The sequence below is a fragment of the Macaca mulatta genome, chromosome X (genome assembly GCF_049350105.2).
Source record: "Macaca mulatta isolate MMU2019108-1 chromosome X, T2T-MMU8v2.0, whole genome shotgun sequence".
In the NCBI taxonomy this organism is placed as follows: domain Eukaryota; kingdom Metazoa; phylum Chordata; class Mammalia; order Primates; family Cercopithecidae; genus Macaca; species Macaca mulatta.
This window is the reverse complement of record NC_133426.1, coordinates 121697342-121718992: the sequence shown is the minus strand read 5'-3', so window position 1 is coordinate 121718992 and position 21651 is coordinate 121697342. Positions and strand designations below refer to the sequence as shown.

General features: G+C 34.0%; 1 protein-coding gene across 1 annotated transcript in view; it reads left to right on the top strand.

The window, feature by feature from the left end:
* LRCH2 (leucine rich repeats and calponin homology domain containing 2) overlaps window positions 1-21651 on the top strand; it is a 129222-nt gene that overhangs the window by 75861 nt on the left and 31710 nt on the right. Inside the window, exons 12-14 of the mRNA XM_001102903.5 lie at window positions 6755-6820; window positions 16232-16280; window positions 16359-16475. Of these exons, the coding sequence (XP_001102903.1) occupies window positions 6755-6820; window positions 16232-16280; window positions 16359-16475 (232 nt within the window). The remainder of the gene's footprint in view (window positions 1-6754; window positions 6821-16231; window positions 16281-16358; window positions 16476-21651) is intronic.

Below are 21651 nucleotides of genomic sequence, written 5' to 3'. Positions count from 1 at the left end.
CTGATGAACATCAATGTAAAAATTCTCAATAAAATACTGGCAAACCAAATCCAGCAGCACATCAAAAAGCTTATCCACCATGATTAAGTGGGCTTCATCCCCGGAGTGCAAGGCTGGTTCAACATACGCAAATCAATAAACGTAATCCGGCATATAAGCAGAACCAAAGACAAAAACCACATGATTATCTCAATAGATGCAGAAAAGGCCTTTGATAAAATTCAACAGCCCTTCATGCTAAAAACTCTCAATAAACTAGGTATTGATGCAAGGTATCTCAAAATAATAAGAGCTATTTATGCCAAACCCCCAGCCAATATCATACTGAATGGGCAAAAACTGGAAGCATTCCCTTTGAAAACTGGCACAAGACAGGGATGCCCTCTCTCACCACTCCTATTCAACATAGTGTTGGAAGTTCTGGCTAGGGCAATCAGGCAAGAGAAAGAAATCAAGGGTATTCAGTTATGAAAAGAAGAAGTCAAATTGTCCTTGTTTGCAGATGACATGATTGTATATTTAGAAAACCCCATCATCTCAGCCCAAAATCTCCTTAAGCTGATAAACAACATCAACAAAGTCTCAGGATACAAAATCAATGTGCAAAAATCACAAGCATTCTTTTACACCAGTAACAGACAAACAGAGAGCCAAATCATGAATGAACTCCCATTCACAATTGCTTCAAAGAGAATAAAATACCTAGGAATCCAACTTACAAGGGATGTAAAGGACCTCTTCAAGGAGAACTACAAACCACTGCACAGTGAAATAAAAGAGGACACAAACAAATGGAAGAACATAACCATGCTCATGGATAGGAAGAATCAATATTGTGAAAATGGCCATACTGCCCAAGGTAATTTATAGATTCAATGCCATCCCCATCAAGCTACCAATGAGTTTCTTCACAGAATTGGAAAAAACTGCTTTAAAGTTCATATGGAACCAAAAAAGACCCTGCATTGCCAAGACAATCCTAAGCCAGAAGAAGAAAGCTGGAGGCCTCACGCTACTTCAAACTATACTACAAGGCTACAGTAACCAAAACAGCATGGTACTGGTACCATAACAGATATAGACCAATGGAACAGAACAGAGCCCTCAGAAATAATACCACACATCTACAGCCATCTGATCTTTGACAAACCTGACAAAAACCAGGAATGGTAAAGGATTCCCTATTTAATAATTGGTACTGGGAAAATTGGCTAGCCATAAGTAGAAAGCTGAAACTGGGTCCTTTCCTTACTCCTTATATGAAAATTAATTCAAGATGGATTGGAGACTTAAATGTTAGACCTAAAACCATAAAAACCCTAGAAGAAAACCTAGGTAATACCATTCAAGACATAGGCATGGGCAAGGACTTCATGTCTAAAACACCAAAAGCAATGGCAACAAAAGCCAAAATTGACAAATGGGATCTAATTAAACTGAAGAGCTTCTGTACAGCAAAAGAAACTACCATCAGAGTGAACAGGCAACCTACAGAATGGGAGAAAATTTTTGCAATCTACTCATCTGACAAAGGGCTAATATCCAGAACCTACAAAAAACTCAAAGAAATTTAAAAGAAAAAAACAACCCCATCAAAAAGTGGGCAAAGGATATGAACAGACCCTTCTCAAAAGAAGACATTCATACAGCCAACAGACACATGAAAAAATGCTCATCATCACTCGCCATCAGAGCAATGCAAATCAAAACCACAATGAGATACCATCTCCCACCAGTTAGAATGGCAATCACTAAAAACTCAGGAAACAACAGGTGCTGGAGAGGATGTGGAGAAATAGGAACACTTTTACACTGTTGGTGGGACTGTAAACTAGTACAACCATTGTGGAAAACAGTGTGGTGATTCCTCAAGGATCTAGAACTAGAAATACCGTTTGACCCAGCCATCCCATTACTGGGTATATACCCAAAGGATTATAAGTCATGCCGCTATAAAGACACATGCACATGTGTGTTTATTGCAGCACTCTTCACAATAGCAAAGACTTGGAATCAACCCAAATGTCCATCAGTGACAGACTGGATTAAGAAAATGTGGCACATATAATATTTTTGATTGACTGCTTGAAAATTAAATCAATACATTTAAAACTAGTAGGAGCCATTAGTTAAAAAATTATGTGTTCTCCCCAAAGAAAACTCCTGCTATTCTTCAAGATGTATGTAAAAGTAATTTCTGTCTTTTTCTGACTCTCTTCTTCATCATCCTTTTTAGATGTTAGTACATACTAATATAAGAGCTTTTTAGATTAAATATAAATATACAGTGACATTGTTGTAAGTATGTCTAATTTTTGCAGACATTAAAATATTTATAATATGATCATAAAGAGCACTATTTTTTTCGATACAGAGCCTTGCTCTGTTGCCCATGCTGGAGTGCAGTGGCACAATCTTGGCTCACTGCAGCCTCTGCCTTCTGTGTTCAAGTCGTTCTCATGCCTCGGCCTCCCAAGTAGCTGGGATTACCGGTGTGTGCCACCACACCCGGCTATTTTTTTGTATTTTAGTAGAGACGGGGTTTCACCATGTTGGCTAGGCTGGTCTCAATCTCCTGGCCTTAAGGGTTGCACCCGCCTTGGCCTTCCAAAGTGCTGGGATTACAGGCTGAGCCACCAGGCTCGGCCAAAGAGCACATTTTACTTTTAAAATTTATAATATATAGAGAATTTAAGATTCCCTAGCCAATTCTGTTAATGCCTGAACTTAAACTGGATCTCATAATTTTTTAATGCTAAATCTAGTATTTTTTCTATTAAATAATCTTTCTTCCTTCTACAATACGTTGCCGTTACTTAGATCTTTTTGATTTGGGGAATTAAAATTTTTTGTTTACTGTCACAATAGTTGAATTTGAATGAGACCAAAAATCTAAGTGTAATCCTATATGAAGATATATCCTACAGTGGATTTGGTATAATTTATACCTTCTCTGGTTGTGGATTTTCCTTTTCATGCTTTATTATTGTGTCTTATATTCCAAATATATTAGAGAAGGATCTGAAATGCTATTTAAAATTGTAGGCCAGGAGTTGTAACATCTCTTTTTAGGTTTTAAAATAATTATTGTACATTTTGTTTGTTTTTAGTCTTGATTAAAAATAATTTAACTGGATTAAGATTTCCCTCACCTACAGGGAAATATCATCCAGGACTGGAAAATATGCTACTTTGACTGCATATTACTTAGCTGTTCTTTAACTTGCTACTAGTAGAAGTCAAATGCAGTGTTAGCTCTCAGCTAAATGAAGCCATGTATCTTCTCCCAAACTAGAGGTAATTAAAAAACAGCTTACATTGAGTTCAGTGATGATTTCCTTATGGCAGTTTTGCCACTTGCTTAGTTGATATATATTTTTTATTTTTTAATTAAAAAAAATTTTTTTTGAGACAGAGTCTCACTCTGTTGCCCAGGCTGGAGTGCAGTGGTGTAATCTCAGCTCACCACAACCTCCACCTCCCGGGTTCAAGCAATTCTCCTGCCTCAGCCTCCCGAGTAGCTGGGACTACAGGCGTGTGCCACCATGCCTGGCTAATTTTTGTATTTTTAGTAGACACAGGGTTTCACTATGTTGGCCAGGCTGGTCTCGAACTGCTGATCTCATGATCTGCCCACCTCAGCCTCCCAAAGTTCTGGGATTACAGGAGTGAGCCACCACGCCTGGCAGTTCATATTATTTTTAAAAATGTCTTTGATTCTTTAAGAAACCTTATGCCAGTACTTGGTACATGAAACTATCCTAGGGGAGCAGCAAGAGGATATTGTACAGAATTAATACTCAAAAAGGGTGAGAAAAGAGATCAGCAAATAAACCATCAAATTGATAATTCATAAGGTTTTAAAGTCTGAAGCCTAGTTATTTAGAAGACTGCCCCCACTTTGATTAAGATGTGTTGATTAAGCTACTTTATGTTTATAGTTTATTGTTGATTTTTTTTTAATTGAAAAATAGTCTTTATCATCCCCTGTCAAAATATTGGATTATTATTTCTACTTGCGTCTGAGTGTATTGAAGTCACTCTGAATCAATGGCTTTAACTATATTTAAATAGCCATTCAGCGAGTTCTAATTTTACGTTCACTATTATTTTGGGAAATAAAAAAAAGTCTTGAAAAAAATCATTATCTTAAAAATAATGTTGTATGATGAATAAGTTCTAGGGATCTGCTGTACAACATTGTGCCTATAATTTACAATACTCTATTGTATACTTAAAAATTTGTTGAGAGTAGATCTCTTGTTAAATGTTCTTACCAAAATAAGATAAAATTGAAAAAAGGGAGCATGTTTTTTAGAACAAGAAAAATCAAGGAAGGAACTGAGAATAAAATGATACTATTAGAATATTCTTAATATTCACTTGATAATAAAGGAAATTCTGTTGAAAAACAAAGAAGTTGATATGTATTATAAATTATTGAGCCAGTTTTACAAATTTCCATGAGTCTTACTCATTTATATTAGTGTTAGAAAGGTGGCTACTGCTCTTTTTCTTATACTGATTTTCTTAAGGGGCTTAATAAGTCGATGTTTAGCTGGCTTCTTAAATTTTGTTTAGTTATCATTCTAAAGAAAGGATTAAAATATATGTGTGATTTTGCAATAAATAGCTTCATTTAACTGGTTCCCATTGCATGTTTGTTCCTGCTAACTTACACTGTAGTATTTTCTGTTGTGTCTTTCCTTTTAGTAATTATTTTATTTGCTTTTAGGTGTGTCTTGAGAGTTTTTCTTTATTGTGGAAAGATGAGCCTCTAATTACTATGTGATATAGCTAAATAACAAAAAGCAATTATGAAAAGTTATAATTAAAATGTAATTAAGGATCATGGAAAGCAAAACTAGGTTTGGGAAGTTTATAATTTTGTTTTAGAATTATAGAAATTATGGACATTACCTCTTTTATTATGATTTTTTTCCTGATCATATGAACATTTCAATTTGAGGAGCATCATGTTAACCTCTAGCTTGTTATAACTAATTAGGTAGATCTCTGAGTCCTTGAAATCTATGCATTCTTTTGTTTCTGCTTCCTTTACAAATGACTACCCTGTGTCTCCAAAAACATCTTCCCCCATCTTTTGGTTTGGTTGATTTATGTGAAATGTGAATACAGACAGAGGCCTTTAAGTTGTAGAGCATCATTCAGTGATAAACTCTTCCAGAGGACCAGAGCAACAGGACACGCATCAAGGTATCTAGAGTTTGTGGAAGCCTTCAAGTATTATGGGGCCAGGTTGACATAGCTGAATTGTATAGTCTTTTACTTAAAATAAGTACTGGTAACTGGATTAGGGAAGTATGTTAATAGTCTAGATGTTTAATTAGAATACATGTTTGTTTTGACTTTGGGTATCAGAGTAAAACACAAAATAATGTACATAGCAAAATTTTACATAGGTGAATTCTCAAGTACATAAAATATATTTTATGGGTAAGTGGATCTCAACTTTTTTTTCTGTTTCAGTATAACTCATACACAACCATAATCCCAACGCTAATGAATGTGTGGTGAGAAGGAATCAGAATTTACCATAGTGAAGGCCATTGTAGTTTGACTCCCCTGCCCCTGCAATAATTCTGCAATTTCCCCCAGGATGGTACTTACTGCTATCTCTTCTTTAAAAAAAAAAAAATACTCTTTTAAAATATATTTTTCCTAATAGTTTTAGATATTTCATTACCTTAATTTTTCTGCATTTAAGAATTTAAGGTAATTTTAATGCATGCCTGTACAAAGAAGAATGAATGTCCTTAATTCTGAAATTGTTTGGCCCAAGCTACACTGATTGGTGTATGATATTTGTCCTTTGCATCTCTATCACTTTTTCCTAGTGAGGTCCTACTAGATCCAAGCTGGTGAGGAATCCAGCATAATGGACTTTGCTTTCTTTATGCTAACCATATTTCTGTAATTACCAACTTATATTTAATTCATTATGTATTTTATTGGTCAATATATAGCTTTTATTTAAAATCCGTTTCTCTGTTCTTTTGGCAGTTGACATCTATAGATTTTATTTTGAATAAAAGGCAGAGATTTTACTTCTATGATATTAAATTTTAAAAGTGAAAATTATATTTATATATATAGTAACATTAAGAACTCAAGTATGGTTAGTTATGTTAAGGATAGTTAGTAATTCATTACTTTTGACTTTGAGATTAATACTTAGAATTATGTAACATTATGTAGAAATAGTTCTCTCTTATAATGGTTCATCGTTTTCTTTTGTTTTAATGGTTTTATATAGTTACTAAAAGTTTAAGAAACTTGTGGGTTTTTTTTTAAAGAATTGAACTTGAGCACTGATTTTGCATTTAGAATTAGAATTTTTCATTTGGCAAAATAATTACGTATTACATCAACACATCTCATATCATTTGCTGTGCTGGAAAAAATAAATCAGTCATGATGGTACCTCTGTATCTCTTTATCTTCTGTCTCAGCCAAAAGTTAGATATGCAAAGGGCAAAAATAGCATGGCTAGAAGATAATCCAAACTTTGAGAAAGGGTTTATAAAAGAAGACGCCTGGAAAAGTTGCCGAGCTTCATTTTGTTGTAAATAGTACACTTATGGGCATCTGATCTAAATAATATTTAAATATTATTTTCTAGCAAAGATCTTCAAGGACCAGATGCAGTTTATTTTAGAGATTTTTTTATATATCTTGTGATATAATATTCTCCTTAATATATTTGGGAATTAATGTGTTGATTTACTTCTAGGATTCTTAATCATTCAACTTCTGTGATGAGAAACAAGCCAAAACAAACTGTGGAATGTGAAAAGAGGTATAAAAATATCTTAGCTTTTACTTAATATTTTATAATGAGTACTGATCCTTTGACGGTGATGTTTTTGTATATAGACTTTAGTTAAATAAGTGATACAGATTTAATATAACTAGATAATTTAAATAGGAGTTAAATTTACTTTTGATATAAGCAAAATAAAAAATGCTGATCTTCTTTGCTCATAGATGCATTTTTGTCTTAATGATAGAATCATTTACCTATTCATTCAGCAAACATTTATTATATTGCTATTCCTGCCAGGAATAATGTGTTTCTTTAGCATTGATTGTGTTTATTCTCTATAATATTGCTTATATTTTCATTGCTTTTCAATTGGGTGTTACTCAATTCTTCTATGTGAATACATTATATAAATCCACATATATGAATTCCTGAGAACTAGAAGACCTTGAAAGTTTGTATTTATTCTTTTTGATGGTTTGAATTTAGATTAGACTCAACTCCTGAGTCAATCCTCTGAGAATGTTCAGGCCCAGTCTTTTTCTGCTTGGCTTATTGCAACAGTCCCCAGACATAGCTCCTTTCTTCAGGTTTGCCTAGCTTTAAGTCTGTTTCTGTACAGTGGAAGAGTGATAATTCTGAAACATAAATCTTACTTGTGACTCCCATGTATTATCTTCTAATGACTCTTTACAACTTTTAGAATAAACTTTAAAATATTTAACTTAACCCATAAGATTGAAGTGGGTTTCTGCTTACCCTGAGAGCTTCATCTTATACATTCCCCCACTGGCACCATTTGCATTTAGGAGCAGAACTTCTTTCTTCATTCCAGGATGATTTTATCCCTGTGTTCTACCTTCTTTTATTTTATTTATTTATTTTTAATTTTTTATCTTTTGTTTGTGTTCTACCTTCTACATCCTGGTCTCTTTACTAGGATTTCCCTTCCGTCTACCTTCTTCACTTAGTCTTTCAGAATTCAGTTCAAGTGTGAGATTACTTTTCATATCCAAGCCTAGGAATATTCATCCATCTCACATTTAATTTAACTGGATTTAACCCACTTTTTCTCTTTTTGAATACTGATTCTGCTATCTTACATGTTTGCTTTCTTTTAAGTTTCCCATTCCTTTATTTCCTGCCTTAAGCTTCCTCCACAGGTTCCTAACATTCTCTTGAGAAGGCCTCAATTGCCCAAACCGTAAAACTGTGATATCCAATCTTGGCTTTTCTTTTATAAAACTATTACTTTTTCTTTTCTCATTTTCAAAACAATTATCCAGTTCTTTCTTGAAAGACAAAACCAAAGATTCTTTAATGTTTTCCTGATTGTGAGAGTAATGTAGCTTTCTTGTTGAAAAATTGGAAAATTTAGCAAACATAAAGAAAAAATAAACAAATGAATATCACTCATTATCTCACTCCCCAGAGATGACAAGTCACATTATTTTGCTACTTTGCCTTTTAGACCTTTTTACCATATGAGTATTTGCATTTGCATATGTGTACATGTATATGTACACACACACACTGCAGGGTTATATAACCTGTTAAATACCCAACACTGCCACTTAGATGCATATTAGGCATGTCAAACATTATTTTCCAAAACCATACTATTAATGTTCCTGTTGCACCCCTAAACTTGTTCCTCCTACATTTTTCTCAATTTCAGAAAATGTCAACTCCATCTTTCTAGCTGGTCATCTCAAAACCTGAGAATCATCCTTCACTTATCCCTTTCTCTCACATCTGATATCTAATCCATTAGCAAATCTTGTTGCTGTACTTTAGAATATATTTAGAATCCGATCTTGTCTTACCACCTCCACTCCTACCATCCTAGTCCTAGCCATCTCTCACTTGAGTTATTATAGCAGCCTCTTAACAGGTCTCTTTTCTATCCTAGCTTTCCTTTAGTCTGTTTCCCACAAAGCATCAGATTGATATGTTTAACCACCTCAACTGCTACCATCCTAGTCCTAGCCATCTCTTACTTGAATTATTACAGGAGCCTCTTAACAGGTCTCTTTTCTACCCTAGCTTTCCTTTAGTCTGTTTCCCGAAAAGCATCAGATTGATATTTTTGAAATGTAAGTCAGATCATATCATTCATCTTCAGAATTCTCTGCTGACTTCCCATGTTATTCAGAATAGAAACTAGAGTGCTTTAAGGCCTAGTAATGCCCTGCATTTGGTTTCAAAACCTGTCTTTTCTTTCTCTCTCTGGTTGGTTCTTTTCTATCTATACTGGCCTCCTTGTTGAATCTCAGCAGATCAGGCATTCTCCTCATCCCCCAAGGCTTTTTGTTTTTGCCTCTGCCTGGAATGATTTTCCCCCAGCCATATTTCTTAATCTTGTACATTCAGGTTTCTGTTTAAATGTTACTTCATCAGCAAAGCGTTCCCTGAACAACATATATAAGAGCATGCCTCCCCAACCCTTTTGTCTCTGTTTCCCACACCTTGCTTTACTTTTCTTTATAAAACTGAACACCATTTGGCATTCTGAATACATACTTCTATACTTGTTTATTGTTTTTCATCAGCATCCCACTACCCAGTAGGTACACTACAATGAACATTTTATGAGATCACGGACTTTATTTTCTATTCCATTTAGCACAATGCATAGCACACATAGTAGGTACTCAATAAATATTCATTGAGTGACTAAGTTGGGAGAGTAGGTTGAAATGATGAATGCCAGGAACTGTGTTGTGTGCTGGGAGATACAATAGTGATCAAGAGAGACATGGTCCCCGCCCTCATGAGATTAATGATTGATGGTTTTGTTTGTTTGTTTGAGATGGAGTCTTGTCTGTTGCCCGGGAGTGGCGTGATCTTGGCTCCCTGTAACCTCTGCCTCCCGGGTTCAAGCGATTCTCCTGCCTCAGCCTCCAAATAGCGGGAATTACAGGCATGCACCACCATGCCCAGCTAAGTTTTGTATTTTTAATAGAGACAGGGTTTCGCCATGTTGGCCAGGCTGGTCTCGAACTCCTGGCCTCAAGTGATGTGCCCGCCTTGTCCTCCCAAAGTGCTGGGATTACAGACATGAGCCACCATGCCCGGCATGATCAATGTTTTAATATATTGCGGTTTTGGGTGTGTTCATATTTTGAAATACGGCTTTTGAATATACAAATCCACAATTAATAGGAATGGATTACCTGTTGGTGACATTAGGTAGCATGTAGATTTGTAAGAGAAAACTGGAAAAATTCTGGGTACTTAGGTTTTGGGTATGAATGATCAGTCTCCCTGAAATGCCTGGACAGCTTTGTACTGGAAGTGATCTCAGTGGTCTACTTTCCAAAGATTTCCAGCCACTTCTAGCAATCAGCATGAGCCCTGGGACATTGCAAACATACAAGAAAGTTGTGATAAACTATTGAGAAATTGGTTGGCAAAGTATCAGGGTACAGTTGAAAGAGCTTAGGTCTTGAAGTCAGGCAGATTCGGGTCAGAGTCCCACCTTTAGTACTTACTAGCTGTGAGGCTTTGGGTAAGTTTTAAAATCAGCCCTAGTGCCTGGCACCTACATGCTTAGTAAATGTTAGCTCTCTGATTATTTCTTTCTACTTACCTTTCTTCCTTTAGAGGGGTAGATTATTGTAGTGGTTAAGAGTTCAGGCTAATAGAACCATGCTGTCTGCGTTTGGATCCTGGATCTGTCTCTTGGGGAAGTTATTTAGCTTACTCTGAGCCACATTTACCCCTTCTGTAAAACACGAATAATAACAGTGTCTACCTCATGGTTACTGTAAGGATGAAATAGGTTAATGTATTAAATTGCTTATGACAGTGATTAGCACACAGAAAGTGTCACGTATGTCATTAATTGTTAAACTATAGTGATTACTATTACAGACTTTTTATTTTTCCTTTCTTTTGTATCTCAGTCCTTCCTTTCTCAATTCTCACCTGCTTTTTTATTCAAAAGGGAAATAACTTTGTGGGTATTCTTTTTCTAATATTAAGAAGTATTACATGACCTTAACTTTTTTTTTCTTTTTTTAAAATTATACTTTAAGTTCTGGGATACATGTGCAGAATCTGCCGGTTTGTTACTAGGTATACATCATGTGCTATGATGGTTTGCTGCACCCATCAAAACACATTAAATTATGGGAAAATAATAATTTAAATTCTGTGACTTTTTTTCAGCAGTGCATGGGTGAGCACACCCCATCCCTTCCCCGCCTTTAGAAATATCTCACATACTTTCTGTTAACAAAAATGAGATCATACTGAGTATACTGTTTAGTAATATGCATTTTTCATTTAATATTATAGTGATAGTTTTATATACCTACTAAATCTAAATATACATTTTGATGAACTTTATATATTCTGTACACTTGCATTCTTTTCCCTTCTTCCCTCCCCTCCCCTCCCCTCCCTTCCCCTTCCCTTCACTTCCTTTCATCTCTCTCTCTCTCTTTTTTTTTTTTTTTTTGACAGAGTCTCACTCTGTCACCCAGGCTGGAGTGCGGCGCAGAGATGAGGTTTCACCATGTTGGCCAGGCTGGTCTCGAACTCCTGACCTCAAGTGATTGACCTACCTCAACCTCCCAAAATGCTGGGATTACAGGTGTGAGCCACCATGCCTGGCCCACTTGTATTATTTTCTTAACTTAAATGCTTAAAGGTATGCTATTGATGGATTAAAACATAAATGTACATTTAAAGCTTTTGATATATTGTCTCCAGAAGCTTTATGTTTGCATTCCCACAAGTAACACATGGATAGCTTTACTTCCATACTTGTTAACATTATACATTATCAATCTATTTAATCTTTGCCAATCTAAAAAGAACAAATTATATCAGAATGTTTTATTTTTCATTTCAGTGATTAAATTAGTGATGTTGAGTATTATTTCAAGTATTTATTGCCTATCTATATTGCTGCTTTTGTAATTTGTTTGTTTGCGTCTCTTGTAGTCAGAAGTACTCTCTATTGTTGAAATAATATTGAGTTTTTCCAGAATATGGTCTATCATGGTAAAAGTTCTGTAGGAACTTGGAAAAAAATGTATTCTGTGGTTATTGGTTAGAGTCTTGTATAATTTCAACTATGTTAAGTTGGTTGATAGTATTGTTTAAATCTTCCATACCTTACCTATTTTCTGTTTTCTTGGTCTGTCAGTTAGTAAGAGAAGGTTATTGAAATCTCCAACACTAATTGCAGATTTATCTTTCTCCTTGTAGTTCTATAATTTTTCCTTTATACATTCTGAAGCTCTATTATTAGATATGTAAATGTTTAGGATTGTATTGTCCTCTTGGTGAATTTTTACTGCCATTCTGAAATGACTTTTCTTTATATTCTTGATAATATTCTCTGCTCTGAAGTCTACTTTTCTGATATTAATATTGTCAGTACAGCTCTCTTTTGTTTAGTATTAGCATGATGCATGTTTCTCCATCCTTTTATTTTTAACTGATTTGTGTCTTTGTAGAGAAAGTACATTTCTTGTAGTTAGCATATGGTAGTATCTTCCTGCTTTTTATTGAATCTGACAATCTACTTTTTAATTGCAGTGTTAAAAATCATTTATATTTGTGTAATTAATGATATTTTGAGGTTTGCTGTATATTTCCCTTCTATTCTATCCTTTTTATTCATTTTTCCTCCTTCTCTGTTGTCTTTTGAATTATATTTTAAAATTTTTGTTTATTTCCTTTGTGGGCTTATTTGCTGTAACTTTTTGTTATGTTAGTGGTTGTTTTAGGGGTTAGAGTATGATATTTAGCTTATCACAGTCTGTCTTCAACAGCTATTATACCATTTCATGTATCATGTGAGAACCTTACAATAGTGTATTTATATTTCTTCCTTTTTAGCCTTGGTGTGTTGTCATACATTTTACTTTTTATATATCTGTTATGTATACTATAACACATTGTTATTTATGCTTTAAACAATTATTTCTTAAGGACATTTAGATAATCAGAATAATGTCTTTTATGTGTTCAATCCCTTAGTTACTATCTCCAGTGCCCTTTATTTTTTGTGTAGAATCGTATTTACGTGTGCATCATTTTCTTTCTGCCTAAAAGAGAGATTTTAACATAATTTTGCTATTGGTCTGCTGATTGAATGCTTTTAGCTTTTGTGTGTCTGAAAAAGTATTTTTTTAATTTTTTAATTTTTTTTTCTTTTTAAAAGAAACAGAATCTTGCTCTGTCACCCAGGCTGGAGTGCAGTGGTGCCATCACAGCTCACTGCAGCTTCGACTTCCTGCGCTCAAGTGATCCTCCCACCTCTCAGCCTCCCAAGTAGCTGGGATCACAGGCATGTGTCATCCCACCCAGCCAACTTAAAAAAAATTATTTTTTGTAGAGACAGGGTCTCACTATGTTGCCCAGGCTGGTTTTGAACTCTTGGTCTCAAGAAATCCTCCTTCCTTGGCCTCCCAATGTGTTGGGATTACAGGCATGAGCTACCATGCCTAGCTTACCTTCATTTTTGAAAGATATTTTGTCTCATACACAATTCTAGTTTGACATTTTAGTTTTCTTTGAGTACCTTGAAGAGGTTTCTCCACCATCCTCTGGATTGTATTGTTTTCTATGAGAATCTTCTTATCTTTGTTTTACTTTGCCTAATGTGTCCGTTTTTTCCTCTGGGTGTCTGTAACATTTTTTATCACTCATTTTAAGTAATTTGATGGTGATGTATCTTGGTGTAGTTTTCTTCATGTTACTTTTGTTTGGAGTTCATTGAGCTTCTTGAATTTGTGGGTTTATTTTCATGAAATTTGAAATTTTGGGGCCCTTATTTCTTCAAATATGTTTTCTATCATTCGACCTCTTCTATTATGGAACACCAATTAGGCCACTTGACGTTTGCCACGGAACATTAATGTTCTATTCATTCTTTAATATTTTTCTGTCTGTGTTGGGTTTTGGCAAGTCCTTCTGCTTTGTCTTTGTGTTTGCTAGTCATTTCTTGTGAAATGTCTAATCTGCAGTTAATTCCATCCAGTTTGTTTTAATTTTAGATGTTGCACTTTTTATTTCTAGAAGTTTGCTTATGTCTGTACTTACCACGTTCAGTCTTTTCCTTTAGCTTCCTGAACATTGCTTGGTTGAATTTTTGATTGAATGACAGACATTGTATACTTTACATTCTTGAATGTGGATTTTTGTAGTATTATTATACATATTTTTGACTTCTGTTCTGGGATATGGTTAAATTACTTGGAAATAATTTGATATTTTGGAACTGGGTTTTATAATTTATTTATGTGGGACCAGTGTAGCATTTAGTCTAGGAATAAATTTGTCCCCTTAATGAGGCAACACCTTTCTCTACTGGATGTCCTGTGAATTATGAGGTTTTCCAATCTAGCTGGTTGGAACTGGTACCACTCCTGATCCTCTTGAGAATCTGGGAATTATTCCCTCTAATCTTTGGGGGTAATTTCATCCTTTTGCCTAGGGTAATTTCCTCACATACATGTTCAATGATCAGTACACTCAGATGAAAATTTGAAGGATTGTAGATCTCTTTCCTTTCTCTGTGCATTGCCCTTTTCGTTGTTACTGTGTGCTATGAACTCACTCTGCCCTTTTCTCCCTGGCTCCAGCTCTGTCTCCTGAATTCTGGGCCTGCTAGACTCTGCCTTAGTTTTTTTCTCCTGGGATGTGGGCTGGAAACTCTTTCCATGCACCAACTTGGCTCAGTTACGGGATTCGCCTTCTTACTCATCTCTAAAGGATAATGTCATTTTTTTGCCTAATATTCAATGTCATGGAAGGCATAGTTTTAAATATTTTGGCCATTCTTTTAGTTTTTTTCAGTAAGAATATATATCTGGTCACTGTTAGTCTATCTTGGCCATGAGCAAAGTCGAGTTTTTACATTTTATGTGTTCAAATTTGTTAGTATTTAATTTTGATTATTTCTCCCATAGGCTCTCTCTATTCCAATATTTAAAAAATTACTGCCTGCATTTTTTTGTGATACTTTGTGATTTCTTCTTTATATTTAAATCTTTTAATTTTTCATTTTGATATTTGGTATGAGGTAAGGAATCTAGTTTTCTTCCTTCCTCCCCCGCCTTTTTCTCACCATGTCTCCTCCCCCTTTTTTATTCTTTCTTTCTGTGTATATTTTACAAGTGATCAATCAGTTGTCTCTCTACTACTTGTTATATAAGCCATTACTTTCACAATGATCTTAAATGTCTTTTTTTTCAGAAGTTGTTATACGTGTGGTCCTATACTCCTCTTCCATTGAAAAATCTGTAGATTCTGGAGCTAGTAGAAAGGGAGGGTTGAGAAGTCCCCTTTATTATATAACTTTTCTCTTCCTGATCATCCATTCTTCCAAATTAACTTTGGAACTTCTTTGTCAAATTTTTAAAGCAAATGAAAAAATATTTCTCGAGTTAAAAAAAATTATTATTACAGTTCATTTCAGTTATTAATTAAGTTGAAAGATAAGTTATACCTGTAATACTTATCTATCCAAGAACCTTTTGGTTATTCAAGTCTCTTACTAGACATTTGTAGTTTTTTCATATAGGTACTTGTACAAGTATAGTTAAATTTCTTCCTAGGTATTTTATGCTTTTCTTTCCTTTTATGAATAGTGTTTTTTCTAATATATCTTTTAACTCATTATAGTTGATATGTAGGAAAACTATTAACTTTTGTATGTTTTTCTTTAACTGGTAACCTTACCTCTTGTAATAATAGATTTTTTGTCTTTTTCTCTTGGATAATCATGTGTTCTATAAATTTTAAAAAATTGGATTCTTTATATCCAATTTTTGTGGGTTTTTTTTTTTTTCATTATTGCACTATACAGAAGTTCCAGAATAGTGTTAAGGTATAGCAGCTTCAGTGGACATTTTGTTTATATATTTTTTCCAAAGGAACTCTTTGTTCAAAATTGCCATCTAATAACAGCATACATAGTCTACCTTATCTCAACAACAAAAAAATTAGATGAAAATAATTTCCTTCGTAGCCTCTGTTTTGTTAGAATGAACAGGTTGAGTCCATAATCAGTAATTCAGTAGGTAAAAACAACTACTCGCTTGAGCTCTTTTTTAGACCAAAGAAATTATTAGTATTTTTTTTTAGTTTTTGTTAGTTATTTTGATATAATAAATATCTTGTCTGTCCTTTGACAGTATATCTTTAGATATTTCACTTATTTTAGCTTCTGAGAATTCCTTAGAGTAGACCTATGCATAGGGCCTACATAGAATAAAACCATTTTGATGTTTCCTGTAGAGCAACAGGTATTAGAAACTTAAATAAGTTTCTGTCAACTTTAAGTTTTATGTTGTTAGGCCAAAGTGTAGACATGGGTAAATTCTTTACAATTTTTTTTAGAAGATAACATAATAAGGTTCATAATATATATTTAACGATGTATTCTAAATATTTTAACATATTAAGGCATCTTTAATTTTTTAGTGTCTCAGCAGATGAAGTTAATTCACCATTATCACCCCTCACATGGCAGGTAAGAAGAAATTAAGTTACTATTATATCTATAATTTTGTTCTTTTTTATTTAGTTAAAAGAAATTGTCTCATTACAGCCCTTAGAAAATCAGAAGGATCAAATAGATGAACAACCGTGGCCAGAATCTCACCCTATAATCTGGCAGAGTGAAGAAAGGAGGAGGAGCAAACAGATTAGAAAAGAATATTTTAAGGTACTCTATATTAAGTTTTGAAATTTACTTTGTAATTATTAGTTTTTATTTTGTCAGTTTTGTTTTGAGTTAATAAGGTAGACTGTAACTCTATAGTTTAATGTAGTAAATGTGTTATTTTGATTTCTCACATATATGGGGTAATACGATCTAATTATATTCATAAAATTTCAGTAATTGAGAATAATTGAGTAGATAAATATAAATTATGATTTACCAAATACTTTACAAGATAGACGAATGTTTGCTACACTGCTAGTTGTAGCAATATGTACTATGTTTTTAAAAAATTGTCCAGGAAAAGTCTTTCATTGGATTTGTTTCAATAAATATTTGACACATATTTACAATTAGCATTTAACTGTTCCTATGTAAATAAGTGCTGTTTATGTAGTTCTAAAAATGCTTGAGGGCAGGTTTTTCCATTTTTTTCTTCTTGTTACCTTAGTAGATTGCTGGAGGGTCTTTTATCTTAGCTAAAAGAAAAGCTCAGATCATCCAAATTATCCCAAATTTCTAGTTAGCAGGGTTTTAGTGAAATTTTACTGTGTATACCTTTGTAAATATTGTATTATTGTCTATTTGTGGTTGGGGTCTGCTGTATTTGTAGAAGCCAATCATTAGAATTCGGAATAATTTTCAATACTAGCCAGAACTCATTTCTGGAATTTGACTCAAATGAATAGTACAAACAAGCTTCTGCTCCATGGATAGCAAATTTTGTTGTTTTTGTACATGTTTTATATTTCTCAAAGCCTAATTATTATTAGATGATAATAGTAATTTTATCTAAAAACATAGTACTAGTCTACATTGTAGGTAAGTTTAAGTTTATATCACTAATAAATCGGATTATATTCTCTGTTTTTCTCTGGTAGAAATAGATCTACATGCACATTTGTTTGTTTCTGTATATGGGTGTGTAACATACATTTGGAAATAGTATCATATGACTAAAACAAAACTGTTATATGTCTTAGTGGATCTGTGATCAATTTAAGCCTTCAACAAATAAATACTGAGTCCTTTTATGAGTCTTACATTTCCTGGTCAATGTGAGAGATAACTTAGAAACAAAAGACATGAGGAAAAAGGGAAGGACATTCTAAGTAGAACCCTGGTCAATAATAGTGAAAGTTTATTTATCCCAACCCTTTATACATCTGTAATTGTGTTTATATTCCATCATTAAAGTTTCCCTTTTTAGTTCATTGGACCTTGAACAAAGGCACTGAATAAAATTTGCTTGTAGATAAAACTTAGTGAGTGACTGATGATATGGGGGAAATTTTAGTAGTATTTCAAAATAATAAAAGAAATTTGATATTTATTTGATCTCCTTTATTGTAGTATACCAGTACAAATTCTTAGTATACTACCAATATCGTAGTATAACAAAACCAGTTCTCCTTTATCATAACAATACCAATTCTGAGTATTTGTCAAAAAACTTACATAGCACTAAGTGCTAGGCACTGTCCTAAGACTTCACAAAGATCAACTTGTTTAATCTTCATAACAACCCTATGAGTTAAGTACAGTTATGATTATTTCTGTTTTACAGATGATGAAATTAAGGCACAGAGATGCAAAGTAGTATTCTTCAGGTCACTTAGTAATAAGTGGCAGAGTTGAGATTTGAACCCAAAGCCTATGCTAGGCTGCCTTTTTATCTACTGTGTATAGCCCAATATCAAATGAGCAAACACTTTCAAACAAACCTTACTGGTTTTTAATTTTTTTGTTTTTCTTTTAGAGACAGAGTCTCTCTCTGTTGCCCGGACTGCAGTACAATGGCATGATCATAGCATACAACAGCCTCAAATGCCTGGGCTCAGGCCATCCTCTGGGCTCACGTGATCCTCTTGCTTCAGCCTCCCCAATAGCTAGAACTACAGGCATGTCCCCCAGTGCCCTGCAAACTTTAAAATTTCTTGTAGAGATGAGGTCTTATTATGTTGCCCAGGCTGGTCTCAAATTCCTGGCTTCAAGAGATCCTCCTACCTAGGCCCACCAGAGTGCTGAGATTACTGCCATTTTTGGCCTACTTTTAGTGATTAAAAAAAGATTTTACAGTAACTTAAGTGGACTTCTCAAGATGTCTTAATAGAGGCCACAGTGAGCATTTTAAAAACAATTCTTTGGTTTAATAGTATCATTCATTGGTATTTTATTTTTTATAAAGTAAACATCTTCTATAATATTAGTTATCTTATAAAGTTATTAAACGAGATCAAATGATATAATATTTGAAGTGCACATTACATAATCATCATTCAACAAATGTTAATTTTTTCCTTAATGAGGTAGGTGGAAAAGATAAGCTTCAGTCACTGGGAAATGTTTTAAGGAGATGTGTAATTCTCCTAAACTGTCAGAAGATGTCAGTATTAGGACATAGTAAAATGAGTATGTCACTAGTTTTTTCCTAAGATGTCAAGAAAATATAAATTGACATACAGTTTCCTAAATTAAATCAACACTGTTATTCAGAATTGTCAGTATTTTCATGACTAAAACATCAGCAGCTTCTATGAGGTGACTTTCTTCCAAAAATGAAATTTCTCGTAATCACCTATCTCCCGATAATTGAAAGGGCTATTGGTAGGTTGTATTATTAAAAGCTAATCAGGATTTATAGTTCATTAAACAGTAAAATACACTACACTCGAGGTTTATATCAGGTTATCACTGAGCTTGTTCAAGGGTGGCTCTTTTAGGTTTGCTGTGTTATGAAATGTACAGAACTTCTGTGCAACTTTATCTTAATGCATATAAATGACTGGGGCACAGGGTTTCTTTGTTTCTGTCCCATGGTAAATTATTTGTCATGGTTATTCAGTGTATTTATTGAAAGTATATGTGTGTGTGTGTGTGTGTGCGTGTGTGTATGTAAGAAATCCAACTCCCCTTTCTTCTGAGTTTTGAAGGCTAATTTTGGATAGTATTTTTTTCAGGTAAGTCCCTGAAACTAGGTAAAACTGTTTCAACATATTGGCTAGATTATGTGAGCAAGAAGATGAATTGGGTCAGGTTAAGTTAGTAAGTAAATCATGGTAGGAAAGTTACATTGACTCTTTTAGATTCCCAGGCCACTGTTGTGTAGATTATTTTTCTAGTATATAAAATTTAGTGTTCTTATAGCCAAAATAAAATCACTGTATTTCAGTGAAATTCATTATGCCAGGAAGTATTTTATTAAACAACTTTTTAAATTTTAAATTTTTGTGGGTTCATATTAGGTATATATATTTGTGGGATACATGAGATATTTTGAAAGGCATGCAATGTGTAATAATCACATCATGGAGAATGGGGTATCTATTCCTTCAAATATTTATCATTTGTGTTATGATCAAATTATACTCTTTTAGTTATTTTGAGATGTACGATTAAATTATTATTGACTATTGTCACTCCATTGTGCTATCAAATACTAGGTCTTATTTATTCTATGTTTTGTGCCCATTATCCATCTTCAGCTACCCTCTACTCCCCCACTACCCTTCCCTAGCCTGTGGTAACCATCCTTCTGCTCTCTATCTTTATGAGTTCAATTGTTTTGATTTTTACATCCTACGAATAAGTGAGAACATGTGGTGTTTGTCTTTCTGTGCCTGGCTTATTTCACTTACCATAATGACCTACATTTCAATCCATGTTGCAAATGACAGACTCTTAGTACTCCTTTGTGTATGTGTACCACATTTTCTTTATCCGTTCTTCTATTGATGGACACTTAAGTTGCTTCCAAATCTTGGCTATTGTAAATAGTTTTGCAATAAATATGGAAGTGCAGATATCTCTTTGATATACTGATTTCCTTTCTTTGGGGTATATACCCAGCAGTAGGATTGCTGGATTGTTTGGTAGTTGTATTTTTAGTTTTCTGAGGAGCCTCCAAACTGTTCTCCATATTGATCGTACTAGTTTACGTTCCCACCAACAGTGTACGAGAGTTCCCTTTTCTCCACATTCTCACCAGCATGTTATTGCCTGTCTTTTGGATATAAGTCACTTTAACTAGGGTAAGATGATATATCATTGTAGTTTTGATTTGCATTTCTCTCATGATCAGTGATGTTGAGCACCTTTTCGTATGCCAGTTTGCCATCTGTATGTCTTCTTTTCAGAAATGTCTATTCACATCTTTTGCCCATGTTTTAATCTAATTATTAGATATTTTCCTAAAGAGTCACTTGACCTCCTTAAATTCTGGTTATTAATTCCTTGTCATATGGGTAGTTTGCAGATATTCCCTCCTATTCTGTGGGTTGTCTCTTCACTTTCTTGTTTCCTTTGCCGTGCAGAAGCTTTTTAACTTGATATGATCCCATTTCTCCATGTTTGCTTTGGTTGCCTGCGCTTATGGGGTAGCTCAGGAAATTTTTGCCCAGACCTGTATCCTGGAGATTTTCCCCAATGTTTTCTTACAGTAGTTTTATAGATTGAAGTCTTAAATTTAAGTCCTTAATCCATTTTGATTTGATTTTTGTATACAGCAAGAGATAAGGGCCTAGTTTCATTCTTCAACATATGGATATCCAGTTTTCCCAGCATCATTTACTGAAGAGACTGTCTTTTCCCCCATGTATGTTCTTGGCACCTTTGTCGAAAATGAGTTCACTGTAGGTGTGTGGAGTTGTTTCTGGGTTCACTGTTCTGTTCCATTGGTCTGTGTATCTGTTTTTATGCCAGTGCCATGATGTTTTGGTTACCATAGGTCTGTAGTATAATTTGAAGTCATGTAATGTGATTCCTCTAGTTTTGTCTCTTATTCCCAGAATAGCTTTGGCCATTCTTGGTCTTTTGTGGTGTCTTCTAAATTTTAGACTTGATTTTTCTATTTCTGTGATGAATGTCATTGGTATTTTGATAGGGATTGCATTGAATCTATAGATTGCTCCGAGTAGTATGGACATTTTAACAATATTGTTTCTTCCAATCCATGAATGTGGAATATCTTTCCATATTTGCGTGTCCTCTTCAATTTCTTCCAGCAGTGTTTTATAGTTTTCGTTGTAGAGATCTTTTACTTCTTTGGTTAATTCCTAGGTATTTAATTTTGTTTGTGAGTATTGTAAATGGGATTATTTTTTAAATTTCTTTTTTAGATTGTTCATTGTTGGCATATAGAAATGCTACTGACTTTTGTATGTTGATTTTGTATCCTACA